The 26,246-nt window shown below is 39.6% G+C and overlaps 1 protein-coding gene across 4 annotated transcripts in view; it reads right to left on the reverse strand.

The window, feature by feature from the left end:
- Positions 1-426: 426 nt before the first annotated feature.
- The window catches only part of acbd4 (acyl-CoA binding domain containing 4), a 118,736-nt gene continuing 92,916 nt past the window's right edge, over positions 427-26,246 (reverse strand). For all 4 annotated transcript variants that reach the window (XM_043675059.2, XM_087977853.1, XM_043675060.2 and 1 more), the window contains 2 exons: positions 22,311-22,433; positions 427-932 (listed from right to left, as the gene is read on the reverse strand). In XM_043675059.2, the coding sequence (XP_043530994.1) occupies positions 22,320-22,433 (114 nt within the window). In that variant the 3' untranslated portion in view covers positions 427-932; positions 22,311-22,319. The remainder of the gene's footprint in view (positions 933-22,310; positions 22,434-26,246) is intronic.

A 26,246-nucleotide genomic window follows, 5' to 3' on the forward strand; every position in this document is an offset into this window, starting at 1 on the left:
ACAGATTCATTGGCATCAAACAAAGTGAGAACCAATTCTTACCAGACTTTCAAAAAAAAAAGGGCTCCCTGTAGTAGCATTGGTCATTCCTGAATATGGCTGGATGCAAAGTACAAAAAGGCCCTAACAAATAAAGAAGTGAATGTTCTGGTTCTGTTAGATTGTCAATTTAGCATCATATGTCTTATGGCTTCATTTCTCTCACTAAAACTTCCCAAACTAATTTCATGCAGTAACCTTTGCAGTTAGCAGATTAAAACTAGTTTTATCCCATCAAGTGGACTGAATTCAAACTTGTGATAAGTGGAAATTGTCAGTGATAACTCAGTATTCCATTCAATCAGGAGAGCTTATATTTTCTTAACATGCGTTAAACATAGTTCTGCCTCTCCAAATAAGAATAATCAGGCACTTAATAAAAATATGAGCAATTACATCTTTATTTGTACTGTACTTTAAAATTCTATTTTGTTATTTACACATTGAAATAAATAATTTTTTTTAAACAACATTTTGAAAGTGCTATAATTTATTTGAAACAACATTTTTCATTCATTTAACAACTCATAGTATTTAAAATGTAATTTTTATATTAGCATTTACAAAATAATTTATAAAACAGCCATTACCCAGTTTAGTATCTGTGTTAATGCAACTGAAACAGGCATGGAATTTCAATTGTTTTATGTTTGCACAGATTTGCTTCCTAATATATTTGGATTAATTGCCATAAAAAGCATTAACTTGAGCCCTAATTTTTGAGTCGATCTTGATCAATTTGGATCTCTTTATTATTGTCCTTCTATAGCACAAGAGCTATTTGAGCAATGTCTGTTGATTGTGTTTACTCAGGGATAATAATACATACAAATTGTGGCAGTCTTTAATTGTGCAGTGATGTCATTCCATGGCAGAAACATACCAATTACATTCTGAAAAAAAAGTCCCAGAAAGATTAATCCTTAGCAGCGTAATATTTAAAGAAAGACCTGCATTTGTAGAGTGCCTTTTAACACCAGACATCCCAAAGTGCCTTAATGCCAAATTAAGCATTTTGTTGAAGTATCCGCATTGCAGAAATGTAGGAGACACAGTAGCTAACTGCACATAGCAAACTCTTAGTAATGGCAGTGTAGCAATGATCTGACAACCTATCTTTTTGGGGGGTAAAAACATAGGTCAGTGCACTTGGGATCACTTCTTTGCTACTCTTGAAAATATTGCCATGGGTTGTTTTATATTGACCTGAAGGGACAGATAGGCCTGGGTTCAACATCGCACCTGAAAGCTGGCATTTCTGCATTGTTGTACTAATATCAAGTGTTTTAGTTGACAGAACATTTAGGAAGATGACATTTCCAGAGCTTGTGTCCAGTTTTGAACCTAAACTTGGGTGGAATATTCAGTTACCAGAATTGCTGTTTCCTCTGGCAGCATCATTTATCACAAAAAAAAGTATGCACCACTTAAAGGCATTTCTTGGATGTAAACATCATAAGTGGGAGGATCATGAAATTAAGAGTGGCACTCATACTTTCCAAGTTATCTGCTTTTAAGTTTACTACTTTCCAGAGAAATATGAAGAAAATTGTATTCCAGTCTCTGTGTAAGCTTTCAGTCACATATGGGTCACTGTTTAAAAATAAGGAGTTTTCAATTAAGACAAAAAATGAAGCTTAATCTTTTTCTCTCGGAGGCTTCAAAATCTTTGGAATGCCCTTTCTCAAAAGGCAGTAGAAGTTGAATCTTTGAATATTTTTGAGGGAGAGATGATTAGAATATTGCTGAGTAAGTGTATGAAAGGTTATCAGGATGGGAATGGGATATGGTTTAGATATCACAATCAGATCAGCCATGATGAGGGGCAAAGCACTAGTGTCTAACACCTGGTCCTAAACTCATATGTTGGTTGGGATCTCCGACCATAACTCTGTGTTTCTTCTCCCTGCTTACAGGCAAAAGCTCAAGCAGGAGACCCCCTTGCGGATGCAGGTCCAGTGCTGGTCAGAGGAGGCATAGGATCAACTCTGGTGTTGTCTGGAATCAGCTAATCGGGCCATGATCAAACAGTCTGCAGGTACCTTGGACGAGTACGTCACCACTGTCACAGACTTATCAGCAAGTGTGTGGGTGACTGCATACCGAGGAAGTCAATCCGGGTGTTCCTCAACAGGAAACCCTAGATGAATCAGGACATACAGAACCTGCTAAAAGCCAGGCATGAGGCCTTCAGATCAGGAGACCCACTCAAATATAAGAAATCCAAGTATGACCTTCACAGAGCCATTAAGATAGCCAAGGACCAATACCGATCCAAATTGGAGACCCAGATAGACACCTGGAGACTATGGCAAGGACTGAAAGATATCACAGGTCCTAAAAAGAGACAGTGCAAGATAGCAGACAGTGACATATCCCTCCCAGATCGTCTCAATGCCTTCTGTACTCACTTTGAGCAGAATTTCGGCAGTGAGGTAACACCTATTCCAACAAGTCCTGATGAACTTATCCCAACAGTCACTGCATCAGAGGTCAGATCAGTTTTCCTTCGTGTGAATCCAAGGAAAGCGACGGGACCAGACAGAGTACTAGGCTATGCACTCAGGGCATGTGCAGATCAACTGGCAGAGGTTTTCTTGGATATCTTCAATCTCTCCCTGCAGCAAGCCACTGTCCCTGCCTGTTTCAAAAGGGCCAACATCATCCCTGTGCCCAAGGAGGCTCATGCAGCATGTCTCAATGACTACTGCCCAGTGGGCCGAACTTTGGTGGTCATGAAGTGATTTGAAAGGCTGGTCATGGCATTAATCAACTCCAGTCTCCCCACTTCTCTTGACCCACTCCAATTTGCCTATCGGACCAACAGATCCATGTCAGATGCCATATCACTTGCCCTTCACTCCTTCCTAGAACATCTTGACACCAAGAACAGCTACATTAAGAATCCTACTCATTGACTACAGTTTAGCCTTCAACACTATGATCCCCTCGAGACTGATTACTAAACTTAGTAGTCTCAGACCATCCCCACTCTCTGCAACTGGATCCTCAGTTTCCTGACCCACAGGCCACAATCAGTGAAGATTGGGGACAATATTTCATCCCCACTAACACTCAACACTGGAGCCCCCCAGGGGTGCGTATTCAGCCCCCTACTGTACTCAGTGTATACCCATGACTGCGTCACCAAATACCAGACTAATGCCATTTACAAATTCGCTGATGACACCACCATAGTTGGTCAAGTCTCAGGTGGCAACGACAGGAGGTGGAAGACCTGGGAAAATGGTGCACTGAGAACAACCTAGCTCTCAATGCCGACAAAACCAAGGAACTCATTATTGACTTTCGACGGACAGTTACTCATGCCTCACTACACATTAACAGCTCCTAGGAGTGGTCATCCACAACAAGCTTTCTTGGACTCTTCATGTGGACTCACTGGTTACAAAGGCCCAACAAAGTCTCTTCTTCTTCAGGTAGCTGAGGAAATTTGGCATGACCGGGAATACCCTTGCCAATTTTTATAGGTGTGCCATCGAGAGCATTCTGTCTGGATGTATGGCACCTGGTATGGCAACTGTACCATTCAAGATCAGAGACTGTTACAGAGAGTGATGAACTTGGCCCAGACAATCACAAAGGCTAACCTCCCATCTATAGAATCCATCTACCAGGCCTGCTGTCAAGGAAAGGCTGCCAGCATTCTCAAAGATCCAGCCCATCCTGGCAATCTTTTTCTACAACCTCTACCATCGGGAGAAGGTACAAAAGTCTGAACACGCACCAGCTGGTTTCGAAACAGTTTCTACCCTACTGTTGTTAGAATACTGAATGGACTCACAAAGTCTTAACATTTGCCTGTACCTGTGTTTTTGCTTTTGCTGCTGTTTACCTATTATTTACTTATTTATGCTACCTAACTTCGTGGTCTGCCTGACTTGCTCACAAGACAAGGCTTTTCACTGTTCCTCAGTACACGTCATAATAAATTCAATTCAAGTATTTTATTGGTATCAGAGTGCTCCGAAATGCTGTGATCATGAAATGCCTCTATGCAATCCAAATCTCTCTTTACCACGTTCTCCCACAAGGGTTTCAACACCTGCAACAATGGACCCATCCATGGTCTAGTCCACGTTTCTCTCCATTCAATAAATCTCTCTTTGCCCTGGCCCAATCAGAAATGTCACTCTCCCTAGACAAACCTCCTTATTCTTAGATCTGAATCTTGTTTTCTTCATGAAAATATTTTTTAAAAAGACAATTAAGTCATTTATCATATTTAAACTAGTTATACTTAATTGCTGCTTGCTGTCTCGCTCTCTAACTCACTGTCTAATTGCAAAGTGACTGGTATTGTTAGAAGTTATGCTACTTCTCAACTGATGCTGAAAAACAAATGATTATTGATGTTCAGAAAGCCTTAAGAATACGACAAAAACTATTCTTGATCATTGTTACACAATAAGCATAAACATTCAACAATAATTTAGAAATTTACTGGAAACTTTGCACATAACTGTTTTTAAGTTTGAGCAATTCATGGCTGACTAAACCTCACTGAATTCTGAGAAATCTCTCTATTTTTAAATGACGTTTAGTAATTATGTGACCTTTAGTGATAATACATGTATATGTTATGGCTACCATTTCTATTGTCATTGAAGCTATTACAATGGAAATCCAAAGTGGGGAATCAGCTGGGTGGACATGGGGGGTCATGAAGTATGGGGAGATGAGTGGAGGTGAGAAGGTAATTTACTCTAAATGGATAATTATTATTAAGAATATTTATCATTAAATTATTAACAATCTTAGCCCAATTAATTTGAGGAGTAACAGCATGTAAAGACCATATCTTTTTACTTTTCTGTATTTTTGATTGTGGACTTAAATAGGGAAAATATAGTTTTTCAACTAAAAAATACAAAGATTGTTGAAAGATTTGCCACGATCTATAGAAAGTTTACATGGCACTTGTTTAAACAATTAAAAAGTGTCTGGTTATATATGAGCTGGAACCAAGGGGTGTGTACAGACGGACATTCGGCTGCACCAATTGGCTGAGTGGTCTGGGAAATGATATCCTAATGTCAATGACAAAGATGTTTTGTCTGCCACAACAATGTGATTGGTCCTCAGGTGACTGAACAACTAGTGGATGTGAATGTTTGGGCAAGAAGCCATTGGACCTTTGAGGGGAAAGGAAATAGCTGTTCTTTCCCTGAAGTAAAAACAAGATGTTCAAACGTACCAGATTCAATGTAGCTGGAGTCCTGGATGTTCAAAGACTGACAGAAGCGTGAGAACATTTGTTGAAGAACAAGTTCTGAAATCTATTTTTGATACTTTATCTGTTCATGCAATGTATTTAATGGTGAGCAGAATTTAACTAGTGGATCATATCACACCCAGATATCGCTCATAAATATTTTTGCTGCAATACGTTGGGTGGAACTTATCCTTTTGGAAGAATAGGTTGGGGGGGGGGGATTAATTGAAATTGGACTAAGTTTTCTGGCAACAAGGCTGGAAAACAAGAAAAAAAGCAAAAAAATACACATAACCAATTCGAGAAAAGAAAACTGACAGATAGACATACTGACAGTGACCGAATCAATAGATATTACAAACCTTTAGCTATGTGAGGAAAACTGGGATTGGAAAGTTTGGATGGCTTTGGCTAAGGCAGCTTTAGCGGGCTGAAAGGCCTACTTTTATCACTGTTAAATGATGACACCCTAATACCCTTCAGTTTGGTGGTGATTGTATAAACTTCATACCACATTCTTGCATTTTTTGGTGTGAATCTCCTTGATTTCTTACACTTGATAACTTTGTGAAGATGATACTGATTAGTAATTTTTTAAAACTGAATTGAAATAGCTGTTGTTGAGATGCACATTCACCATGTCACAAAGTACAATATTCCATGAGCATAATTTATTTTTTGCAACTAAACGATATCTGAAAGCAGAAAACATGTTTTGTCAATAGGAACTAATGTTATCATACACAATATTTCAAAATCACTTCAACTAACCTATTTAAGTCTTCTACAGGCAGATCACTAGGCTATGAAATACTTTTTGAGTTAGACATTTTTCAAGAACTTCCTCCTTGCCCCTTATCCCCCCCCCCCCCCCCCCCCGCCAAGTGATACAAGTAAAACCATTATACTAGAAGTGGAGACAAACTGGGTTACACCCAAGTCCCAAATCATTTTCTTGAATTCACTGGTGTAAATAATCATTTGAATAGTTGGAAACTGCAGATTTTTTTTTTTGAGGTGCCATTTTTCACCACTGGGCAAGAATTCACAGGCCTGGGTCATTTTTCATTTTCACTTATGTACATCTCTACACCAATATGTTCTCACACTTTTCAATCCAATCGCCTCAAGGAACAAAGAAAAATGGTACCGCAAGGACACAGAGAGCATAATCCTGCCATATTTTCAGCACAGCACCAATTTCTTACGTCTCTTCTACATGCACAACTACAGAATATCATTCCATATTCTGTGCTATATTCCTTCACTGGCGAACAATGATGTTTTAAAAACTCCACAAATGCAATCAACTTTAATGCTGGATCATTAAATCCAAATGCCTTCAGCTGGTGGTGCAAGACACTTTAAAGGGAAGCATTCCCTTCCGTTCTCAATAACTAAATTTATGAAATTCCAATTTCTGAAAAATTCAATATTTTCTTCTCTGCTGCAGAGCTGTTGTAATGAAATGGTTGCAAGAATGAAGTCAACATTTCCATGTTAGAGGCAGGCCCAATACTTTTTTTAATTAACTTGGGAGAATTCTTTCTATAGCAGTCAGCTTGACAGAAAAGGATACCTAAATGGGAAACTATTTTAGATATATAGCATCTCAGCATTTTGAATCTCTTCCCATTTATTATAAGGCAAAATTCTTGATGCAAACCTGTCATTAAGCTACAAAGATAAAATTTCATGCAATTTTACTTGTGTGTTTAGCACAGTAACGGCTGCCAAATTTCACCTGAAGACTGCAGCCCATTGCTGAAGTTTAATCATATCTACCGATAATACATTTGGTTCAAAATGTTTTGTTGCTATGGTAAAGTGCCATGTTTGTCATGATTACACACTGAAGTAGAAAATGACGTAATGATGCTATCATCCTATTCAGTGTCTGGAATGAGAATTTTTAAATCATAGTTTAATAAAATTCTAAAGTTCAAAAAACATATTTAGAACGTTTGCACGATAGTTAATCATTTTACATTGTGATCCAACATAATTCTAAAAACCTGGATCTTACTATTTTGCTGATTCAAGTAAACACTTATCAAACAAAACATATATTTATTCACATTAAATTATATTGACATTTTACACCAACAAATCCATACATGAAACTGAATCCTCGGCCTCCAAAGATTAGCCAATTATCAATTTAATTTTGATTTATGGAACACAATTGTCACAAACAGTAAGGTAGACAAACATTTGTAGTCTGATCGCTTTGTTGCTAAATCAAGTGTCTACATTGAAAACCTGGAAGATTTGTGACCTTGCTTCCTTAAAAGGTTAGTTACTGTTCCAGTGCTTGCAGGTTTATCCATTAAACTTTCCAGCTATAAATGTTTACGTACTCTTAGTAATTTCTTTGGACTCATGAATTTAGCTTAAAATATCAATCTAACAACATATTTTCTCTCAATTTTCACCCTTGCTGCCTCTCTCTGTCCAGACCAAGATATCAGCATTTGCTGGCATTCGGTTCGACTGGTCTCACTAACCGTTTGCTATCAGGTCGTCATTCTTCATGCTTCAGTTTGGAAACCTACTTTCACCAGGCTATTCGACTGTGGCGTTCGTCACACTCAATCCTTTCTTGACAACCACACAAAAACATACTCCAACAATGGCTGCGCTGGTAATACATTGCATCCCTTCAGCAGAGATGTACAACCATTGTTTCAGGAGCTCTGCTGTGCCCTTCCAGCACTTAATACAGTATTTATAAAGGTTGCTAAACAAAAGGGAGAAATCAAAAATACAAGAGGCCAAGGACTGAGATTTTTAAAATATTCTTTCATGGTATGTCAGCATCACTGGCAAGGCTGCTTATATCCATTTGTTCGAGAGAAGGTGCTGATGAGAAACCTCTTAAACTAATGTAGATATACCTTCCATCACCGACTGATGGATGTCAGTGTCAGGTATTTGACCCAGATACAATGAAGTAATTAAGTCATGACGGTGAGTGTCATGGAGGGGAACTTGCAGTTGGTGGTGTTCCCATGCATCTGCAGCACTTACCCTTCTAAGTAGACGTTGCAGTTTTATTAAGTTTTGCCATTGAAGGAGACTTGATGAGTTGCTGCAGTACACCTTGCAGATGGTAAACACTGTTGCCACTGTGGCCAGTGATGAAGTGAGTGAATGTTGAAAATGGATGGGCGCTGATCAAGTCGCATGCTTTGTCCTCGGTGCTGATGAGTTTCTTTAATATTATTGGTGCCTGCACTCATTCAGGCAAACGAACAGTATTTCGTCAAACTTTAAATTTGGGCCTTGTTGATGGTGGTCAGGCTTTGGGGAATCAGTAGGTAGGTTACTTCACTAACTCCAGCTTGTCAGCTTGAAAATTACCCATTTATCCCAAGTCTGTTTCCTGTCAGCTAACCAATCTGCTCTCCATGCTAACATAATAACCTCGACATCATGATCTCTTAGTTTGTTATAGTTTATCAAGTGCCTTTTGGAAATCTACGTGACCATATTGCATGTCACATCTTCAATGAAGTTTTTCACAAAATCATTTTGACTCTGTTAACATCAAGACTTTCTAAATGCCTTGTTATAAAATCCTTAGCAATATATTGCAGTATTTTCCCGATGATAATTATCAGGCATCCTGTTTCTTGCCTCCCTCCTTTTTTGTTTTTGAGTAGATGATTTGCACTGGCCACTTTCCAATCCAATGGATCCTTTCCAAGTTTAGGAAATTTTTGACAAAGTACAACCATTGCGACAACGGTCGCCTCAGCCACTCACTCTAGGATGAAGTCCATCTGTCCAAAGGACTTGTCAGCCTTTACTTTGAATAGATTTGTCAGCATCCTCTCCTTGATTTTAGGCTTCTCCTGGTTCTTTTGCCTCTTGACTTACAAAATTGTAAATGGGATAGTTTGATGTCGCTTAGTGTGAAGAAAGATACAAAATATCTGCTCGACTTCCACACCATTTCATTATTTTACATTATTAATTCCTTAGCCACATAATTTATAAGACTGTTGATTTAATGATTGTTTTTTTTATCTTTATGTAGTTTGTATTGTGTTTAAATTATAACATTTTCCTAAAGTCCAAATGTCATTTAAAGCTGTCGACTAAAGTGTGGCAGTAGCCTACAGAAGCGAGCACACTCTCCTCAATTTCCCCACCAGTAAACTTTGTCTTTGCTGCAGAACATAATGAAGTGGAACACAATCACATGCTTTCACCTTTCAAAACATGAGCTCAGACGTCAGAACCAAATGCGTTATACACAGTGTGTTCGAGTGGTCTGCACTGGGTGGATCCATGAACAAGTACAGTTGGATAGCTGTTAGGTGTTCCGGTTTTGCCCTGGTTGGATTTGGTAAGGACACAGGCCTGACTTGCTACTGCAGCAATAATTGGAGGTGTGATTGTAGTAGTGCCTCAAACGGAAAGTCTCTGAAATGTGTATTTAAATAATATGCTGCTTTTCTGCTCTTCCTGCTAAAATGGACAATTCACATTCTTCCACATTATTGTCTGTCAAATGTTTTCCCACTCATTAACCTAGCTATATCCCTTGGCACACTCCTTATTCCTCTTTATAAATTAATTATTCTTGAGCCAATCACAGATTTAACAACCATTCAGTTAGTCCCTTCACTGATATAGATTGTAAATAGTTCAGGCCCCATTCTGTTTAAAACGTAAAAATGAAAAACATAAGACAGCATTTAACTAAACGACCAGCTTGCACTGGGATGGGGGTGGAGTTTTTTTTTTAGGCAGTCAGTGGTAAAGGAGTTCAGCAGTGGATTGAGAAGCTGAATGGGTTTTGTAGTAAGTTCACACCTTAGCTACGGTGTCAGGATCCCGGTTCAGGATTTTTCAATGAATCCGAGAAGGTGGGTGTGACCACAACTCTCACTCAGCTGAGCAAACGTCACTGCTTAAAGGGTCAGACTGGATTTGTTCTGCAATGGTCAGGTCTGCTGCAGCACATGGACAGATGGAGTCTCAACGGGGGCATGCTCCCTTTCAGATCTCATCGACATCCCCGGAAGCTGGAAGAACTCTTCCCAGTGGATCAGAAGATCATGTCTGCCTCAGAGACTAAGCAGGCATCGCTGGAATTGTCTGAGGCGGTGATGGGAGTGCGTTCCCTCCCTCCTGGAACACAGCGCCAAATGACCTCATCAGTCCACGAAAGGTGGCTTACATGCCACTATCACATGTCAACCTGTTCACTCTGACATCCCCATCCTTGTCCTGCATCCCCATCCTTGTCCTCCTTAGATTAATTGTTCTTTTGCCTAAATTCCTCTCTTTCAAGCTGCTCCCTCATATCATGTTATTACACATCATTTCATTCACCCTCATCTTACTGCCATTTACACTCATTCCTCACAGTCACCTTCTCCAACATTATGACTCCATCCTTTCAAAATATTCTAATATTCACATGCATAACTCTCTTCCAAGAGAAGGAAGTAAAACATTTTTAACTTTATCTGCCCCTGTCCAACACTGGCACCTCCCCATTATAGAGAAGGAAGCACAGGCCACCATTGGCAGTCACAGAACGTGGCCCTCTCGTCACTGCCACCCTGACTGCTGTAAATGTGGCATCGACGGATGTCCATAGAGGAGTGTACGGCAGTGGAGGTGAAGAAATGAGCACCAACCAGAAATCAAGTGACAAAATTAGATATAACAAGCACTCAGGTTTACTTGATGTTACCAGTAATTAAAATATGGTCATCAGCATAGTAGTGACTTGGAACGCATTCTGTTGTCAGCCTTTAATATACACAAGGACTCTGGCAAAGAGAAAGACCCGTGTGTTTCCAGTTCAAGTCGGAAACCATGCTTAAGTTCTTGATCGAAATAGTCTTTTGACATTTAAACTGCTGTCTGGCCTGTCCCATAGGGCTTTCCTATATCCGAGTTGAGCATGGAATTGGCAGGACCGTCTCAGCTCTCAACACCATTAACATTTTCTGATGTTTAACATCTGCTTGCACTGACACCCACTTCAACATACCCACAACCTTTACAAGTTAAAATGGCATCTACATACATTTGTACATACTATAAATCCAATCTTCCCTCTAAGCTACGTGAATGTTTAACAATATTGCACACAAGAAGCTGCCCCTTTAAGATGTGGACACGTGCAGGCATGCTGCAATCTTAAATGGACCATGCAGTGTAGCAAATGGACCATGCACAATGATAGGAAATTAGAGGAAGCATTGCTTATGCCCCAACATTTTACTTACTATTAAAATTAGTATTAATTTAGTTTTCATACTTTTACAATAGACCTTCATTTAAAATGCTTCTGCAATCAAGTCAGCCTGTTAAGATGTGTAAGAGTTAACTGACTTTCCATGTTAAATAAACATATATAATTAGCACTTGCAATTAATCAATGATTTATCATATCAAAATGGGTCAGGGTCTAGTTTGATATCTTATGCTCATAATACTCATGTATTCAAAGTTGCACTCCACATATTAATCGGATAAAACAATAGTTTAGTTTGGAAATAAATTGTTTTGGATTTTCAGACACGTAGATGAAACACATTATTATGACAGGAAAAACAGTCCTTTATGATTTTATAAACCTCAAAATATAATTAAAAACAGTACTAAGAAACTAATATTGTAAGATTTTATAAATTTTGTAAAATAAAAGAAACCACCAATAATTCAGTCATTCTTGTTCTAAAATTGTTAAAGTATCTAATCATTTGAGTCAAGCAATGTGGCAAGACAGTGCTAAAATTGAATTATTAGATACCTATGAAGTAAGCTATTTTGAATTGAAGAGTAAACTGTACTGCAAAATGAATGAGTATTAAATAACAATTGATTATCAAATTTAAAGCTTTTGGCTCTTTGCCAATATATAGTTTCCTTTTCCAAACCTGGCCTAATACTAACTGGATATTGCTTTTAAGTACATGACTATTAGACAACTTACTAATACATTTTAATTAGTGACAAGCAATTGATAATTGCCTGCACATGATACTGTTCTTTTAAAAGGTAGGTCAGGATGCTCTTAAAACAGCAAAGTTGCCTCACGCAGGCAATACACACCAAGGTCATAAAATGGGCTTAAAAGAACTGGATAACTGAAATCAGTAAGACCTGAACTGACATGTTTCTATCTTTATTAGATTCAGAGTTTCACTATTTTTTTAAAGAGAATCAAAAGACACATAGGTAAAATGTCATCTCAGGGAAAATCATTGAAATGAATCTGTAGACATGTAAAAGAGAAAGTCGGCACAGGTTCAGGACACAGAGGCCATGTCGAATCATTCTAACGGAAATTATTTTTGAAAAAATAATTTTCACAATAAACAAAGAGACAGGCACCTGATTTCAAATTAGACTTTTCAGAGACCTTTTGAAAACATTCACACTTGCAAACAGGGACAATGGAACCAAGGAGCAGGGTTGGAGCAGTCAGCCTTTTGAGCCTGCTCCACTATTCAACCAGATCAAGGTCGATCGTCTACTTCAATGGCACTTTCCCCATCTACCTTGTTATAATTAATACCTAGAAATCAATTGATCTCTGTCTTGAACATAATTAACAACTGAATCTCTAGGGTCCTCTGGTGTGGCTGATTCCAAACATTCAACACTCTTCTCAGTCCTAAATGGTGTACTCCTTATTCCGAAACTGTCTTCCCTGGTTCTAGGCTCTCCAGCCAGGGGAGCGGTCCTTCCTACATCGACCCTGTCAATCCCTATAAGAATTTTGCATATCTCAATTAGCTTATCACTTACTCCTCTAAATTCTATACACTACAGGGCCTAGTCTTCACAAACTCTCCTGACAATCTTGCCATCCCAGGATCTGTCTGGTGAACTTCAACTACATTTTCTTGTAGCAGGTAGATCTTTCCTTGGGGTGGCATGGTGGCTCAGTGGTTAGTACTGCTGCCTCACAGCGCCAGAGACCCGGGTTCAATTCCTGCCTCCGGCGACTGTCTGTGTGGGTTTACTCTGGGTGTTCCAGTTTCCTCCCACAATCCAAAGATGTGCAGGTCAGGTGAATTGGTCACGCTTAATTGTCCATAGTGTTAGGTGCATTAGTAAGGGGTAAATAGTGGGTAGGGGAATGGGTCTGGGTGGGTTACTCTTCAGAGAGTTGGTGTGAACTTTGTTGGGCCAAGTGGCCTATTTCCATACTGTAGGGAATCTAACAAGATGACCAAAACTGTATAAAATGCTCCAAATGCATATCACTGTCTTTATGCAATTGGAGCAGGACATCTTCACCCATATTCAGATTGTTTAGCAATAAAACCATATTATTGCTTTCCTAATTGACGGCATTATCTGCAGACCAACGTTCAGTGACTGAGATTAGCCAGATATTTTTGGGCACTTGCACCCCCTCGTCTCTCACCATTACAGATGCACTCTAGCTTTCTACAAACTGAAAGAACTGCGGATATTGTAGATCAGAAACAAAAATAGAAATTGCTGGAAAAGATGAGGAAGGGTCACTTGACCCAAAATGTCAACTCCGATTTCTCTCCACAAATGCTGTCAGACCTGCTGAGAATTTCCAGCAATTTCTATTTTCACGCCCTATTTTCCTTGCCAAAGTGGCAAAGTTCACACTTATTCACATTATATTCTGTCTTAAATGTTCTTGGTCACTCATTTAGCTGTCTAAATCCCCATGAAGTTTCTTTGCTGTTGTCTCAACTCCTATTCCCACCTCATTTTATGTCATAAGCAAAGATGGCAATGTTACATCTGGTCCCCACATCCAAATAGTCAATGAACAAATTGCACCCAAACACTGATCCTTGCAACAGCTCGGACTCATCATCCTGAGAATGGCCTCATTGGTTAACAGACTGAAACCAAAGTAGGAACAATGTCAGCGTATCACCCCAATGCCATGTAATCTACTTTTGCTTTCAAATCTCCTGGTTTTGAACCTTACTGAAAGTCTTCTGAAAACACAAATATACCACATGGACTGGTTTTCCTTAACTAATTTGCTTGCTATAACCTCAAAAAACTCCAAAGGATTGCCAAACAAGATTTTTCTTTCATCAATACTTACACAGTCTAATCTTCACATAATTTTCTAAGTATCCAGATTTCACATCCTTTGAAGTAGATTTCAACAATTTCCCTCCCAGCAAAGTCATAGAGTCATAGAGATGTACAGCATGGAAACAGACCCTTCGGTCCAACCCATCCATGCCGACCAGATATCCCAACCCAATCTAGTCCCACCTGCCAGCACCCGGCCCATATCCCTCCAAGCCTTTCCTATTCATATACCCATCCAAATGCCTCTTTAATGTTGCAATTGTAGCAGCCTCCTCCACTTCCTCTGGCAGCTCATTCCATACACGTACCACCCTGTGTGTGAAAAAGTTGCTCCTTAGGTCTCTTTTATATCTTTCCCCTCTCACCCTAAATCTATACCCTCCAGTTATGGACTTCCCGACCCCAGGAAAAAGACTTTGCCTATTTACCCTATCCATGCCCCTCATAATTTTGTAAACCTCTATAAGGTCACCCCTCAGCTTCTGACAGTCCAGGGAAAACAGCCCCAGCCTGTTCAGCCTTTCCCGATAGCTCAAATCCTCCAACCCTGGCAACATCCTTGTAAATCTTTTCTGAACCCTTTTAAGTTTCACAACATCTTTCCGATAGGAAGGAGACCAGAATTGCATGCAATATTCCAATAAGATTAACAAGTCTGTAGTTCCTTCTTTTCTCCTTCTTTCCTTTCTGAAATAACAGGGTTACAGTTGCTGCATTTCAATCTGCAGTAACTATTCCAGAGTCTGTCCAATTTTGGAAGATGACCATCAATGTATTTTCTTTCTCTTTTTACAACCACCTTATTCAAAATTCTAGAATGTGAATCATTGGATCCATGAGATTGACTAACTTTCAATCCTATTTATTTCCCCACGACTATTACTTTATTAATTCTCATTTCTATCAGTTCTTCATTCTTGTTAGTCTCCTGATTCGCTAGAATTTCTGGTAGAAATTTTGCCTCTTCCTCTAAACTTTATTCATCCTATTTGTTTAGTTGCAATGTTAGTTCCTTATTCCCTGTTTCTATTGGAATGGGCTCAGGTGTGTTGTCTCAGATTCGTCTTGAGATTTGTTTTAAATGTCAATTAACAGATCATCTGTAACTTTGTTCACAGTAAGTTGAATGAAAAGCTGTTTTACAGTTTGAAGCACAATACCTTACAGCACAATGCAGTTCTTGTCTGTTTAGGAACAACTGTACATAATCTTGCATTGTCTTGAAGGATAAAACTGACATTGCAAAAACATCTGTAAGTTAATTACAGCATCCTGAGTCCTGTAGTCCATTAGAAGTGATGTTCTGTTGCTAGAGATGTTTTATGGTAGATTGGAAACAGCTGGATTTATTTTTAAAAACAAAATCTATTTGAAAATGTGTCACAGAAATTTAAAATGCGATATATAGTGATACAATTCAAAATAATTCTATGTATGCACAGATCACTGGTGGTAATGGAAAATACATAATACTGTTACAGGTAAGTGTGCTGTCATCTCTTCAAAAGAAATGGGAAAAATGTGAGAGTGCTTTTACAAAGAGATAGTAAAGTATATCATTCTTGAATGTTTCATAAAAAACATTATACACTGTATTTTTCACACCGTTGCGACTAACGTTTAGTCAAATAAAGTTCTGCATGCAAAATGTGGGGAAGAAGCTATTTAACTTATGTACATTAAACAAATGAATATATGCAAATAATTTATATCTTTACATTATTTTTGCAACACTATTTAGCGTTTGCCCAAAAGTCTTGAATGCATACTTTTGCATCCAGACCCTTACTCAGAACCTTCCTCCAAAATCGAAAATGATATATTAAACAATAGAAGGAATGTGACACTTAATTTGAAATCTGAGGGAATAAATGAAACAAAGGAAATTTTAGAATGCATGGATGATGTGAGTGAGGGATTTGTGTAGGGATTGGAAAAGGAGTAGGGACAAAATAATGGGAAGGATGGAGAGACAGAACAGGAGGAAGATGATAGGCAGAATCAAGTGTAAGGAGATTGAAGTTTATGGGAAAAGAAGTAGCGAGGGTTGCTTGGTGCATTTCCCACATACTGCCACCAGAAAAACATGACATATAGTTGACATTGGCTGCCTTCACCGCTATATCACAGTGCCCATTCCAAACAGAAAGAAAGAACAAGGCAGAACATTGCAAATGGTAGAAAGTGAACAGAAAGGCAGCAGAGATGAGTGTACTAAATATGAAAATACAGCAAATAGAGATCTAAAGTAGTGACGGCAGAGGGAATCTTTAACTAACTAAAATGCAGCAGAGGTAATTCTAGTGTGCATTTCTTGTCCATCAAATCTCTCTACCATACAAGGGCAATACGTAACTTACTGCCCTAAATTTCTGCAAATGACGCAGAGCCTCTCTGCCATTGTGAAAATGGCTTAAGAGACCCAAATATTGTGCACCACCAACATTTTCGTGTGAATTGCAGCAGTCTCCAGACTGGAGAGATGCCACTCATGAGGGCACCTGCCCATATAAAACAGCCCTTGGCTCCAAGGTCATGTTCATGTTTCATTAGCTAAGTGCAGGGAACATGTGTGCTGATTAGACCTGGCAGGGACAGGTCTAAACTTTGTGAAATTCCTTCGTTGGTAAGGTACCTTTTTGAATTTATTCCTGGGTCCACTTAGGGCAGGGTCAGATACCCTTGTTAAAAGTAGATGTGAATGTGAGGAAGAAGGGCATAACCCCATTAATTGTCAAGCTCATTGGAACTGTAAACAGCAGCTGTTGAAACAAACTGTCAACAGAGCCATCAAAGTCAATTTTCAAGGGTTTAAAACTCCTGCCCTTTAAGTACTTGATAAAATTGTCCAAAGTTTGAAGAAAGAAAAGTCTTTGCCCTTTCACTTTGTCTGTTCACAAAAGCCTTCTGGTTATCATTACAGGATTAATGTTTTTTGATGGACTTCATCATATTCCATTATCCCAATGAAGTGCACCTCACAGTTCAGTTTGATTGACAGTTTCAGGTGGTTATAAACCCTTTGAAATATGACTGTGAATTCTTTTATTCAATAATGGATTAAAATAAGTTAATTGTTGTGAACTGACTTTTAGAGTTTTTAATTTAAAAAAAAAATCAAATTCTTCATTAGACACTGCTTTATTTGCTCATGGAATGAGTGAGTCGCTCACTGGCCAGCATTTATTGCCTGTCCCAAGTTGCTTTGGAAAGGTGATGTCATGAGCCACCTTTTTGAACTTCAGCAGTTCATGTGCTGTTGATAGACCAACAAGGTTGTTAGCGAGGGAATTTCAGGATTTTGACTCAATGACATTTGAGAACTTTATTCCAACACATCATCATGAGTCTTGAGGTCTGCCCACGATGGATATTGGGTGAGCTACCATCATAAGTGTAAGGGGGAAGAGTGAGCAGCACGCATTACAGAACCAAGTTTACATTAGGAATATAAAGAGTCATGAGGACATGAGGAGTGAGGCCTTCCCCTTCAGAGGGTGAAGATGCAAAGGTAAAGATAACTCTGGGTATCAAGAATTTAAGGTTAGGAGGGAAGACATTAAGCTTGCTCTTTCTTTTAAAAGATTTTGATCAAAATGTAACTTGCCTGACTATTACCTAAATGAATTACCAAAACTGATCCAGGCAAGCTGTTCACAGTGGTGATGCATCTGAATATTAACACCAACTGAGAAGAATATAAGCCATAACAATATAACGTGAAAAACAGCATCAAATTAATTATCAAAATGATCATTGAAACAGAGAAAGGAGAGGGGCCAGATTTATGGATTTGGGTTAGTGGATTGGGGTGTGAACAAAACTGACCATCATGGACAACATGGCCTTTCCTCTTATCCTTAACATTTTAGGTATGTATAACAGGGATCAATACATGTATAACTCCTCACGACCCCAATCGGCAATGGTTAAACAGGAAGTAGGCACATCACAGCAGGTTGGAGTCAAGTTTCACCACTTAACGTCCCAATTTCCAACACACTCATCACCATTTTGTCAATATGTTGGGGAGCAGAGAGGGAGTTTAAGACGTACCACAAAACAAAATAGATACAGTGAACGTTACCAGTTGTCTTGTTTTCCTATTTTGGGTACTAGCACAGACTCTAATAGCTAATGTAATGTCTTGATAAGTGATAAATGTCTTTCATTTACTGTGAATGTTATGATTTAATGTAAAACAAATATGAACGAATGACCTCGAGACAACAACATTGCCATATTTATCTTTATAGCCCGTTCTAGAAAAAAGTCGTGATCTCACTCGGATTTATTAGTGGCTAACAATACAGCTGATAATGTCAAATTTATTAAGCATTTGTGTGTGTATCAGTCTGGAGGGAGAAAATAGTAATTTCCGTCCATCAAAATCTCGTATAGCAGAATTGAAGATGCATGCAAAAATATTAAAAATATATAGTGTGCCAATCCCCTTATCCAACAGTGTAAAACTGCACAAATCATTGATAGCTTACATTGAATACAACACTGAGTTCAAGGATGCATGTACAACAAATACAAAACACTTCAGGAGAATTCTCACTTTATGATCAGGGAGGCAGCAAAGGCTGGCAAGTGACCTCTCCAGTAGCTCAGTTGTTTGTGCTGAATTATTAATCATTAACCATGCAGTTTTATTCATTGGTTGATCATTTAGCAGTTTAAAAGGTACTTGACGAATACAATAGGAAAATTACAAAACAAAAACCACAGAATTGGTGAACATGTTATATAGCAGTAAGAAAGAAATTCAAACTAGAATTTACAAAGTTCCTCTCATTTCCTGCAGAAGTGATCTAAAAAAATGGCCACATAGTGAGGCATGTACAATTGCAACATTCAAAAGACATCTGGAGATGACATTTGGATTGGAAAAGTATAGAGGGCTATGGGCAAATGCAGGCAAATGGGACTAATACAGTTTTACAAAATTGGGTCAGCATGAATGAGTTGGGCCAAAGGGTCTGCTTCTGTCCTGTATGACTCTATACCAACAAAGCAGTCTGAAGTACAATCACTGTTACATCGGGATCTTAATATAACACTCCAGAGGATCAAACACTTAATGCAGATTGACACTCCATTGCAGAACTGAGGGAGTGCTGAAAAAAAGTACTCCTTTTGGATGAGTCTTTAAATAAAGGTCTTATCTGCTTAATTGTGTGACCATAAAAGATCTCTTGGCTCTCAAAGCAGGGGAGTTCTATCTGGTGTCCTGGCCAAAGTTTAAGTCAGAAAAAAAATGTGGCCATAGCACACTGCTTTGCTATATCTCCGACATTACAATAGTGACTACATTTCAAATTTACTTTATTGGCTGTATGGTGCTTTAGATGTTCTATGGTCATGAAAGTGCTACACAATATGAAACATTTTCTTTTTAAATACCTCATCCAAATGATGACACCATGACAATGTGGCACTCATGCAACATTGCAGTAAAGTGTCACTCGAAAGTAAGAGCTCAAATCCAGTAGCATCAACTAAATCCACAGTCGTTTCACTCAGAAGCCAAAGTTCCATTAATTGAATTAGAAGTCTAGAATTTTGCTTTAATTTCAAATGCTAGTGCTCTGGTGAGCTTTGGTAATGTTTCCTGTGAAGTGCAAATCTCTCAGAACCAGCGTTTGCTGATTTAAGTTAGGTTTATTGTGACAGCCCGAGTTGGTAAAAGGGTCAAAGCATCCAATGAGCTTGGCAGCTGCCAGGCGCTTAACAATAACTGCTAGGATTTTGAGAGCTTGTCCTATGACCATGAAGCCAGGAGGCTGTTCATTTCAAACTGCGGGTTTTATTTGGAACTGTGTGTGCATGCATGTCTGTGTGTGCAGAAGGTGGTTTATGTGAGGAGGATCTTCTGGAGTTCCTTATGAGAAACTCTCTTCTATTTAATGGCAAGATTTGATCTGGATCACTGTTGAGACCACTTTTAGATTAGTGTATTAGTGTATTCAATTCTGGTCACCCTTCCATATGAAGTAGAAAGTGAGGACTGCAGATGCTGGATGTCAGAGTCGAAAAGTGTGGCACTGGAAAAGCAAAGCAGGTCAGGGAGCGTTCGTGGTTGAGGAGAATCGACATTTCAGTCATAAGCTCTTCATCATTCAGGATGAAGGGCTTATGCCCGAAACGTCAATTCTCCTGCTCCTCAAAGCCTGATGTTGTGCTTTTCCAGGACCACACTTTTTGACTTCTATAGGAATGATGTTATTATACTTGAGAGGGTGCAGGAAAGATTTACAAGGATGTTACTGGCTCTAGAAGTTTTGCATTATAGGGAGAGGCTGTATATGCTGGAGTTTTTCTCCCCTGGAGCGGAGGCTGAGGGGTGACCTTACAGAGGTTTACAAAATCATGTGGGGCATGGATAGGGTGAATAGTCAAGATCTTCCTCCTCTCCCCCCCCCCGAGTAGGGGAGTTCAAAACCAGAGGGCATCGGTTTATGGTCGAGGAGCAAGATTTAGTAAGGATCTGAGAGTAACTTTTTTTCAGGGAGGGTGGTGCATGTATGGAATCAACTGCCAGAGGAACTTGTGGAGGCTGGTCCAATTATAACCTTTATACATGCTGGCAAATGGGACAAGGTCAGATTGGGATGTTTGATTGGCGTGGATGAGTTGAACTGGAGGGTCTGTTTCAGTGCTGTATGACTCCATTATGGCGAGAGGGGCTCTTGCTAAACAAGTCAATGTGCGATGCAACCAATTTCCACGACTGGGTCCTTAGCACAATCCCTTAGAGTCATAGAGATGTTCAGCATGGACACACAAGCGGACATGAGACATCTTCACTAAAAGGACTTTGCCATGTTACATTTCTTTGGCATGATCAGGAGAATTTTGATATAAATTGGATCAAATTTTCAGACAAATAAATAATGACAAATATCTAAAAGATTCTGCAATCCACTGAAATATGGTGTGAATGACAATATACACATTCCCCACCTCACCCTGAAGCAAAGGCATTTGCTTCAACGTGCTTTTCGAAAAATACAATACTTTATTAAAAAGCTGTAACCACAGTTAAACCAAGAAGCTCCTCAGTTCACTGCCATTCCAACATAGATCTGAATAAGGCATCAAAATGCTTACAAATGCCACAATGCCATCCGTATTTCATCATATTTCTCACACTCCATCTCTGTTCACAACTGTTAAACACTGAAAGGAAACTAAGACATTCACAGCTGGCTCCAAAGTAAACTACTGCCAGAAATAAGTATAAAAAGTTTCCAAAAAAGTGACAACACAATCTTCGTTTGTAACTTTATCGGAGCCCGTTTGTCTTTGCACATGTAATAAGAGCTATCCAAAACACATGATGGAATGGGGATTGGGGTATGCGTGGGGAAGCTTTAGGAATTGCTCAGCCTTAATGTTTAATTCGATAGGGCAAAAACTTACTGAAGTTCTCCCCCCCCCCCCACCAAAAAAAAGCAGCAAATTCACTGCCCTACTGCAAAGAAATACATCGCTTCACAAAATCTCTAAATCCCTTTAACTGCTGAGTAATTTGAGCTTTATTGGGTTTATTTCCATTTGGAGCTGTCAGAGCCACATGGGTGTGACTACGACCGTGGCTGGAATCTGGCAAAAACAGCCTGAAGTGTTATAACATGGCTGAGGCAGACTGATGGCTATAAACAAACAGTCTCTCAGCTATTTAAAAGAATTGATGCCCAAGTTTTATTGAGTTATTTTGGGAAAGATCTTTTGATTAAAATAAAACAAGTGTGCAGCATTAATATTTCCACTTGCTTTTTCTTCTGTAGCTGCAAATTTCCAGAAAAAGTAACAGTGATTTCAGGCATTTTAGGGTACATCCAATGTGATGTATGAACTGCCACTTCCTAAAAATATGACATTATAGGACAATACAATATACACACGGATCAAATTAAGTTAAAGAAGCTGATTCCCAAAGGGAATGAACACTCACCACAGATGTTCAACTCCTTCTTCTGCGAAGAAAAACATGCACTATCCACTGAGCAATGAAAGGCCACACAATTAGAAACAGCCATGTACGTCCGGATGGACCAACCAGCCACCTGGAAACTCTCTGAGAGACATAACAGAGTCATTCTTATTCATGCAATAGGTCAGCTCTGACAAATTATTTTTTCTTAAATAGTTGCAATGTTCATTAAATTGCAATCAAATGAATTTGTAAGTAAACAGCACAAACTGATAGTGGAAAAGAGAACAGTCCCAAACATACACCAACGAGACTAGGCACACGGATTGGATGGGTTGTTGTTAATAGGAACAGATCACATTACTATTTTACTGTGATAACTTTGCATAAAATATAAGCAGAACGATAAGAGAAAAGCTATAATTGATATCTGAACTTCAGGGATCGAAAGGACAGATTGTACAAATTAGGCCTGTTTTCTCCAGAATTCAGATGGTTAATAAGTGATCTGATCGAAGTTTTCAAGATATTAACAGGAAAAGGCAGGAATGATAAACTATTTCCATTGTTTGGGGATTCTAGAACTAGGAGGGATAGATGGAGAACTGGAACTAGACCGTTTAGGAGAGATGATACCAAGCCCTTCTACACACAGAGTGGGAGATATTTAGAACTCACTTCCACAAATGGCAGTGGATGCAGGATCCCTTGGTAGTTTTAAATCTGAGGCAGATAATTTTTTTGTTAAGCGAAGGTGTTAAAGGATATCGGCCAAAGGCAAGTATATTGTATCAGGCCACAGGTCAACCACAATCTCACTGAATGGTGGAATAGGTTTAAGGGGCTGAATGGCCTCCTCCTGTTCCTATGCTGAGGAACAAGAGAGAATCAAGCTTCTGAAGTAGAGCTTCTCAGCCACTGCTTTCTCAGCCATTGAAGGTAACCAACATTAAACTCACTTGCCATTGTAAATGAAGTTCAGGTGCCACTCACTAAGTCGATGGTGAAGTTTATATTGCCACAATAGCTTCATTGGGATTAACTCATGGAAATATAGTATTCAAATTAAATAGAGTTTGCAGTGCAGGTTTAAATTTTGAGAACTGGACAATAGACTTCCTCTCCGACCTATCACCTTCACTGCAAACTTCATTGTCTAGATTAGAGTGGTGCTGGAAAAGCACAGCATGTCAGGCAGCATCAGAGGAGCAGGAAAATCGACGTTTCGGGCAAAAGCCCTTCATCAGGAATGCCAACTTCATTGACTTATTGCATTCCCAGTTACCTTCTCTCCCCCCAACCCCACCCCTCTCCCATTTACCTCTCAGCCCCCTTGGGCCACCCCCTCATTGATGATGAAGAGCTTATGCTCAAAACATCGATTTTCCTGCTTCCCGGATGCTGCCTGACCGGCTGTGCTTTTCCAGCACTACACTCTTCGACTCCGATTATAAAGTTAGAATCTAATCATTGCCATGAGTCAAGGTCGCCAAAGCTCAAGCTGTCATTGAGCAACATCTGAATGTCCTAACTTGAATGTAGCCTTGCAAAGCATTTCCCACCCTCATCATCTGCAATTTATGAGCAAATTTTGTTTGCTTTTGAGTTAGATAATCATACTATTTCACATTGATGATCAATACATCGGGCTTTTGCCCGAAACGTCGATTTTCCTGCTCCTCAGATGCTGCCTGACCTGTTGTACTTTTCCAGCACTACTCTAATCTACACTCAATACATCAAAGCTGTATGAAGCAAGGAAATATGGATATGTTACAAATCAGCAAAGCTTTGCATGCACAACAACCAAGTGTGCTCAGAGAGAGCACAAGATATACTGCTGCTGTCAATAATAGCACAAAAAAGCAGAAATAATTTCTTTTGCTCTTTTGTACTTTCTGATGTACTAATATTCTGCATTAGTCTGTTGTGCTTTATGTGATACATTAGAGCACAACAATTCAGAGCAAGGGTAGATCATCTGGCTTGTCAAGATAACTCCACTATTCATTACATTTATGCTTCATCTTCTGTCTTCAATTTCCTGTCCGCTCCCACATTCCTAAATTTCTGACAGATCAAAAATCTATTCAAGTCAATCTTGAATATATTCAATGATGAAACGTCCATAAACATCTGGGATAAGAATTCCAAAGATTCACACCCCTCTGAATGAAGAAATTTCTCTTCAACAGTGTCTTAAATGTTGGGTTCCTAGTTCTGAGGTTATGGTCCTCTATGTTAGAGTACACCGCCAGAGGGAAAACAACTTTTGTGACAATTTTAATAAAACCTAGACAACTGAGAGAAATTCAGTTTCAACAGTCAGATAGGTGTAAAGAAAATTTTAATGGCTCTTCTTGATATTTCAGTGGGTATCTGTACCAAGTCCCATGGCAATGTGCTGTAGTGACCAGCAATGTCTCAGGATTTAACCTAGGTAAATGCCAAGTTAGATCATCTCAACCAAAGTGGTGAGAAACTACTGGCCTTTAGACATAATCAGAGATCTTGCTGCTGACCATTATCCAGTGACGGAATGACCATGGATTGAATTTCATTAGAAATTGACTAAGCATTAATTTTGTCAAGTTTCATAGAACAGTACAGGCCCTTTGGCCCTCGATGGTGGACCGGCCTTTTATTCGACTCTAAGATCAGACTAACCTATACACCCTTAATTGTACTATCTTCCTTGTGCCTATCCAAGAGTTGCTTAAATGTCCCAACTGTAACGGAGGGTTTTCTCTTTGTAAGAGTTTGAGAGATTTCTCTTGCTATCCTTCAAAGATCACCTCATCACCCACGCACTGCATTCCTCTGACGTCCACTCATCATATCCTCCCTCTTGTCACAGGTGAACACTTGCCACTGGTAGGATTTCCTGGATTCCCAGCACTGGCATACCTTTGAAGCCCAGCTGTGTACCAGGTCCAGTGTGGCAGTCTGCAGCTGCCATTTACTGGAAAGCAACCAAAATAAAAGCATCTCAGGTGTTTCACTGAAGAACCAAGGAACCTTAGACTCATCCCAGCAACAGCAAAAGCAAACAAACAGAAGCTGCAGTTGCTTCTGGGAATAGACCTGGACTGTCTGCTTCTTGAACTGCAACACAGTAATAGTCAATGTGTGATCACTGCACCCAACTCACAGATACTTGGTAAGCTTGTCAATTAAGTCCTGTCTGGCTTGGTTCTCCAGACACTGCACCAGAAGGTGATGCTCCTCCCGTTCAATATTATCTTCATCCTTGGAAGATCATTGCTGCTCTTCCAGGTCTTCAGAATCCATTACATCCTCTCTGCCCGCTCCGTTGTGTACAGCAAAGCATGCAAGCATCATGGGGTATATTCTGACTGAAATGTATTATAAGGCCCCTTCCCCAGACTGATCCAATATTAGATCATCTGTACAAAGCTTACTGGCTGCTCCAGGATGACCCCGATTGAAGAATCAGCCACTTTGTATTTACATTCAGTCTCTGCCAGGGAGTTGTTTAACAGAGTCATCAGCCATGGTCACACAGGGGAGAAACCAGCCTTGTAAGGCATCAAGGCTGAAACTTTATTGCTGGAACAGCACAGCAGGTCAGGCAGCATCTAGGGAACAGAAGATTCGACGTTTCGGGCACATGCCCTTCTTCAGGAATGAGCAGAGAGTGTTCAGCAGGAGAAGATAAAAGGTAGGGAGGAGGGACTTGGAGGAGGGGCGTTGGAAATGTGATAGGTGGAAAGAGGTCAAGGTGAGGGTGATAGGTCGGAGTAGGGTGGAGGCGGAGAGGTCAAGAAGAAGACTGCAGGTCAGGAAGGCGGTGCCGGGCTGGAGGGATTCGGCTGAGACAAGGTGGGGGGAGGGGGGATGAAGAAACTGGTGAAGTCCAAGTTCATCCCCTGTGGTTGGAGGGTTCCCAGTCGGAAGATAAGACGCTCCTCCTCCGACCGTCGCGTTGTTGTGGTT

This window comes from Chiloscyllium plagiosum, unplaced genomic scaffold (assembly GCF_037043375.1).
Source record: "Chiloscyllium plagiosum isolate Xiang-an unplaced genomic scaffold, Cpla_swu_hap1 HiC_scaffold_32, whole genome shotgun sequence".
Classification (NCBI taxonomy): domain Eukaryota; kingdom Metazoa; phylum Chordata; class Chondrichthyes; order Orectolobiformes; family Hemiscylliidae; genus Chiloscyllium; species Chiloscyllium plagiosum.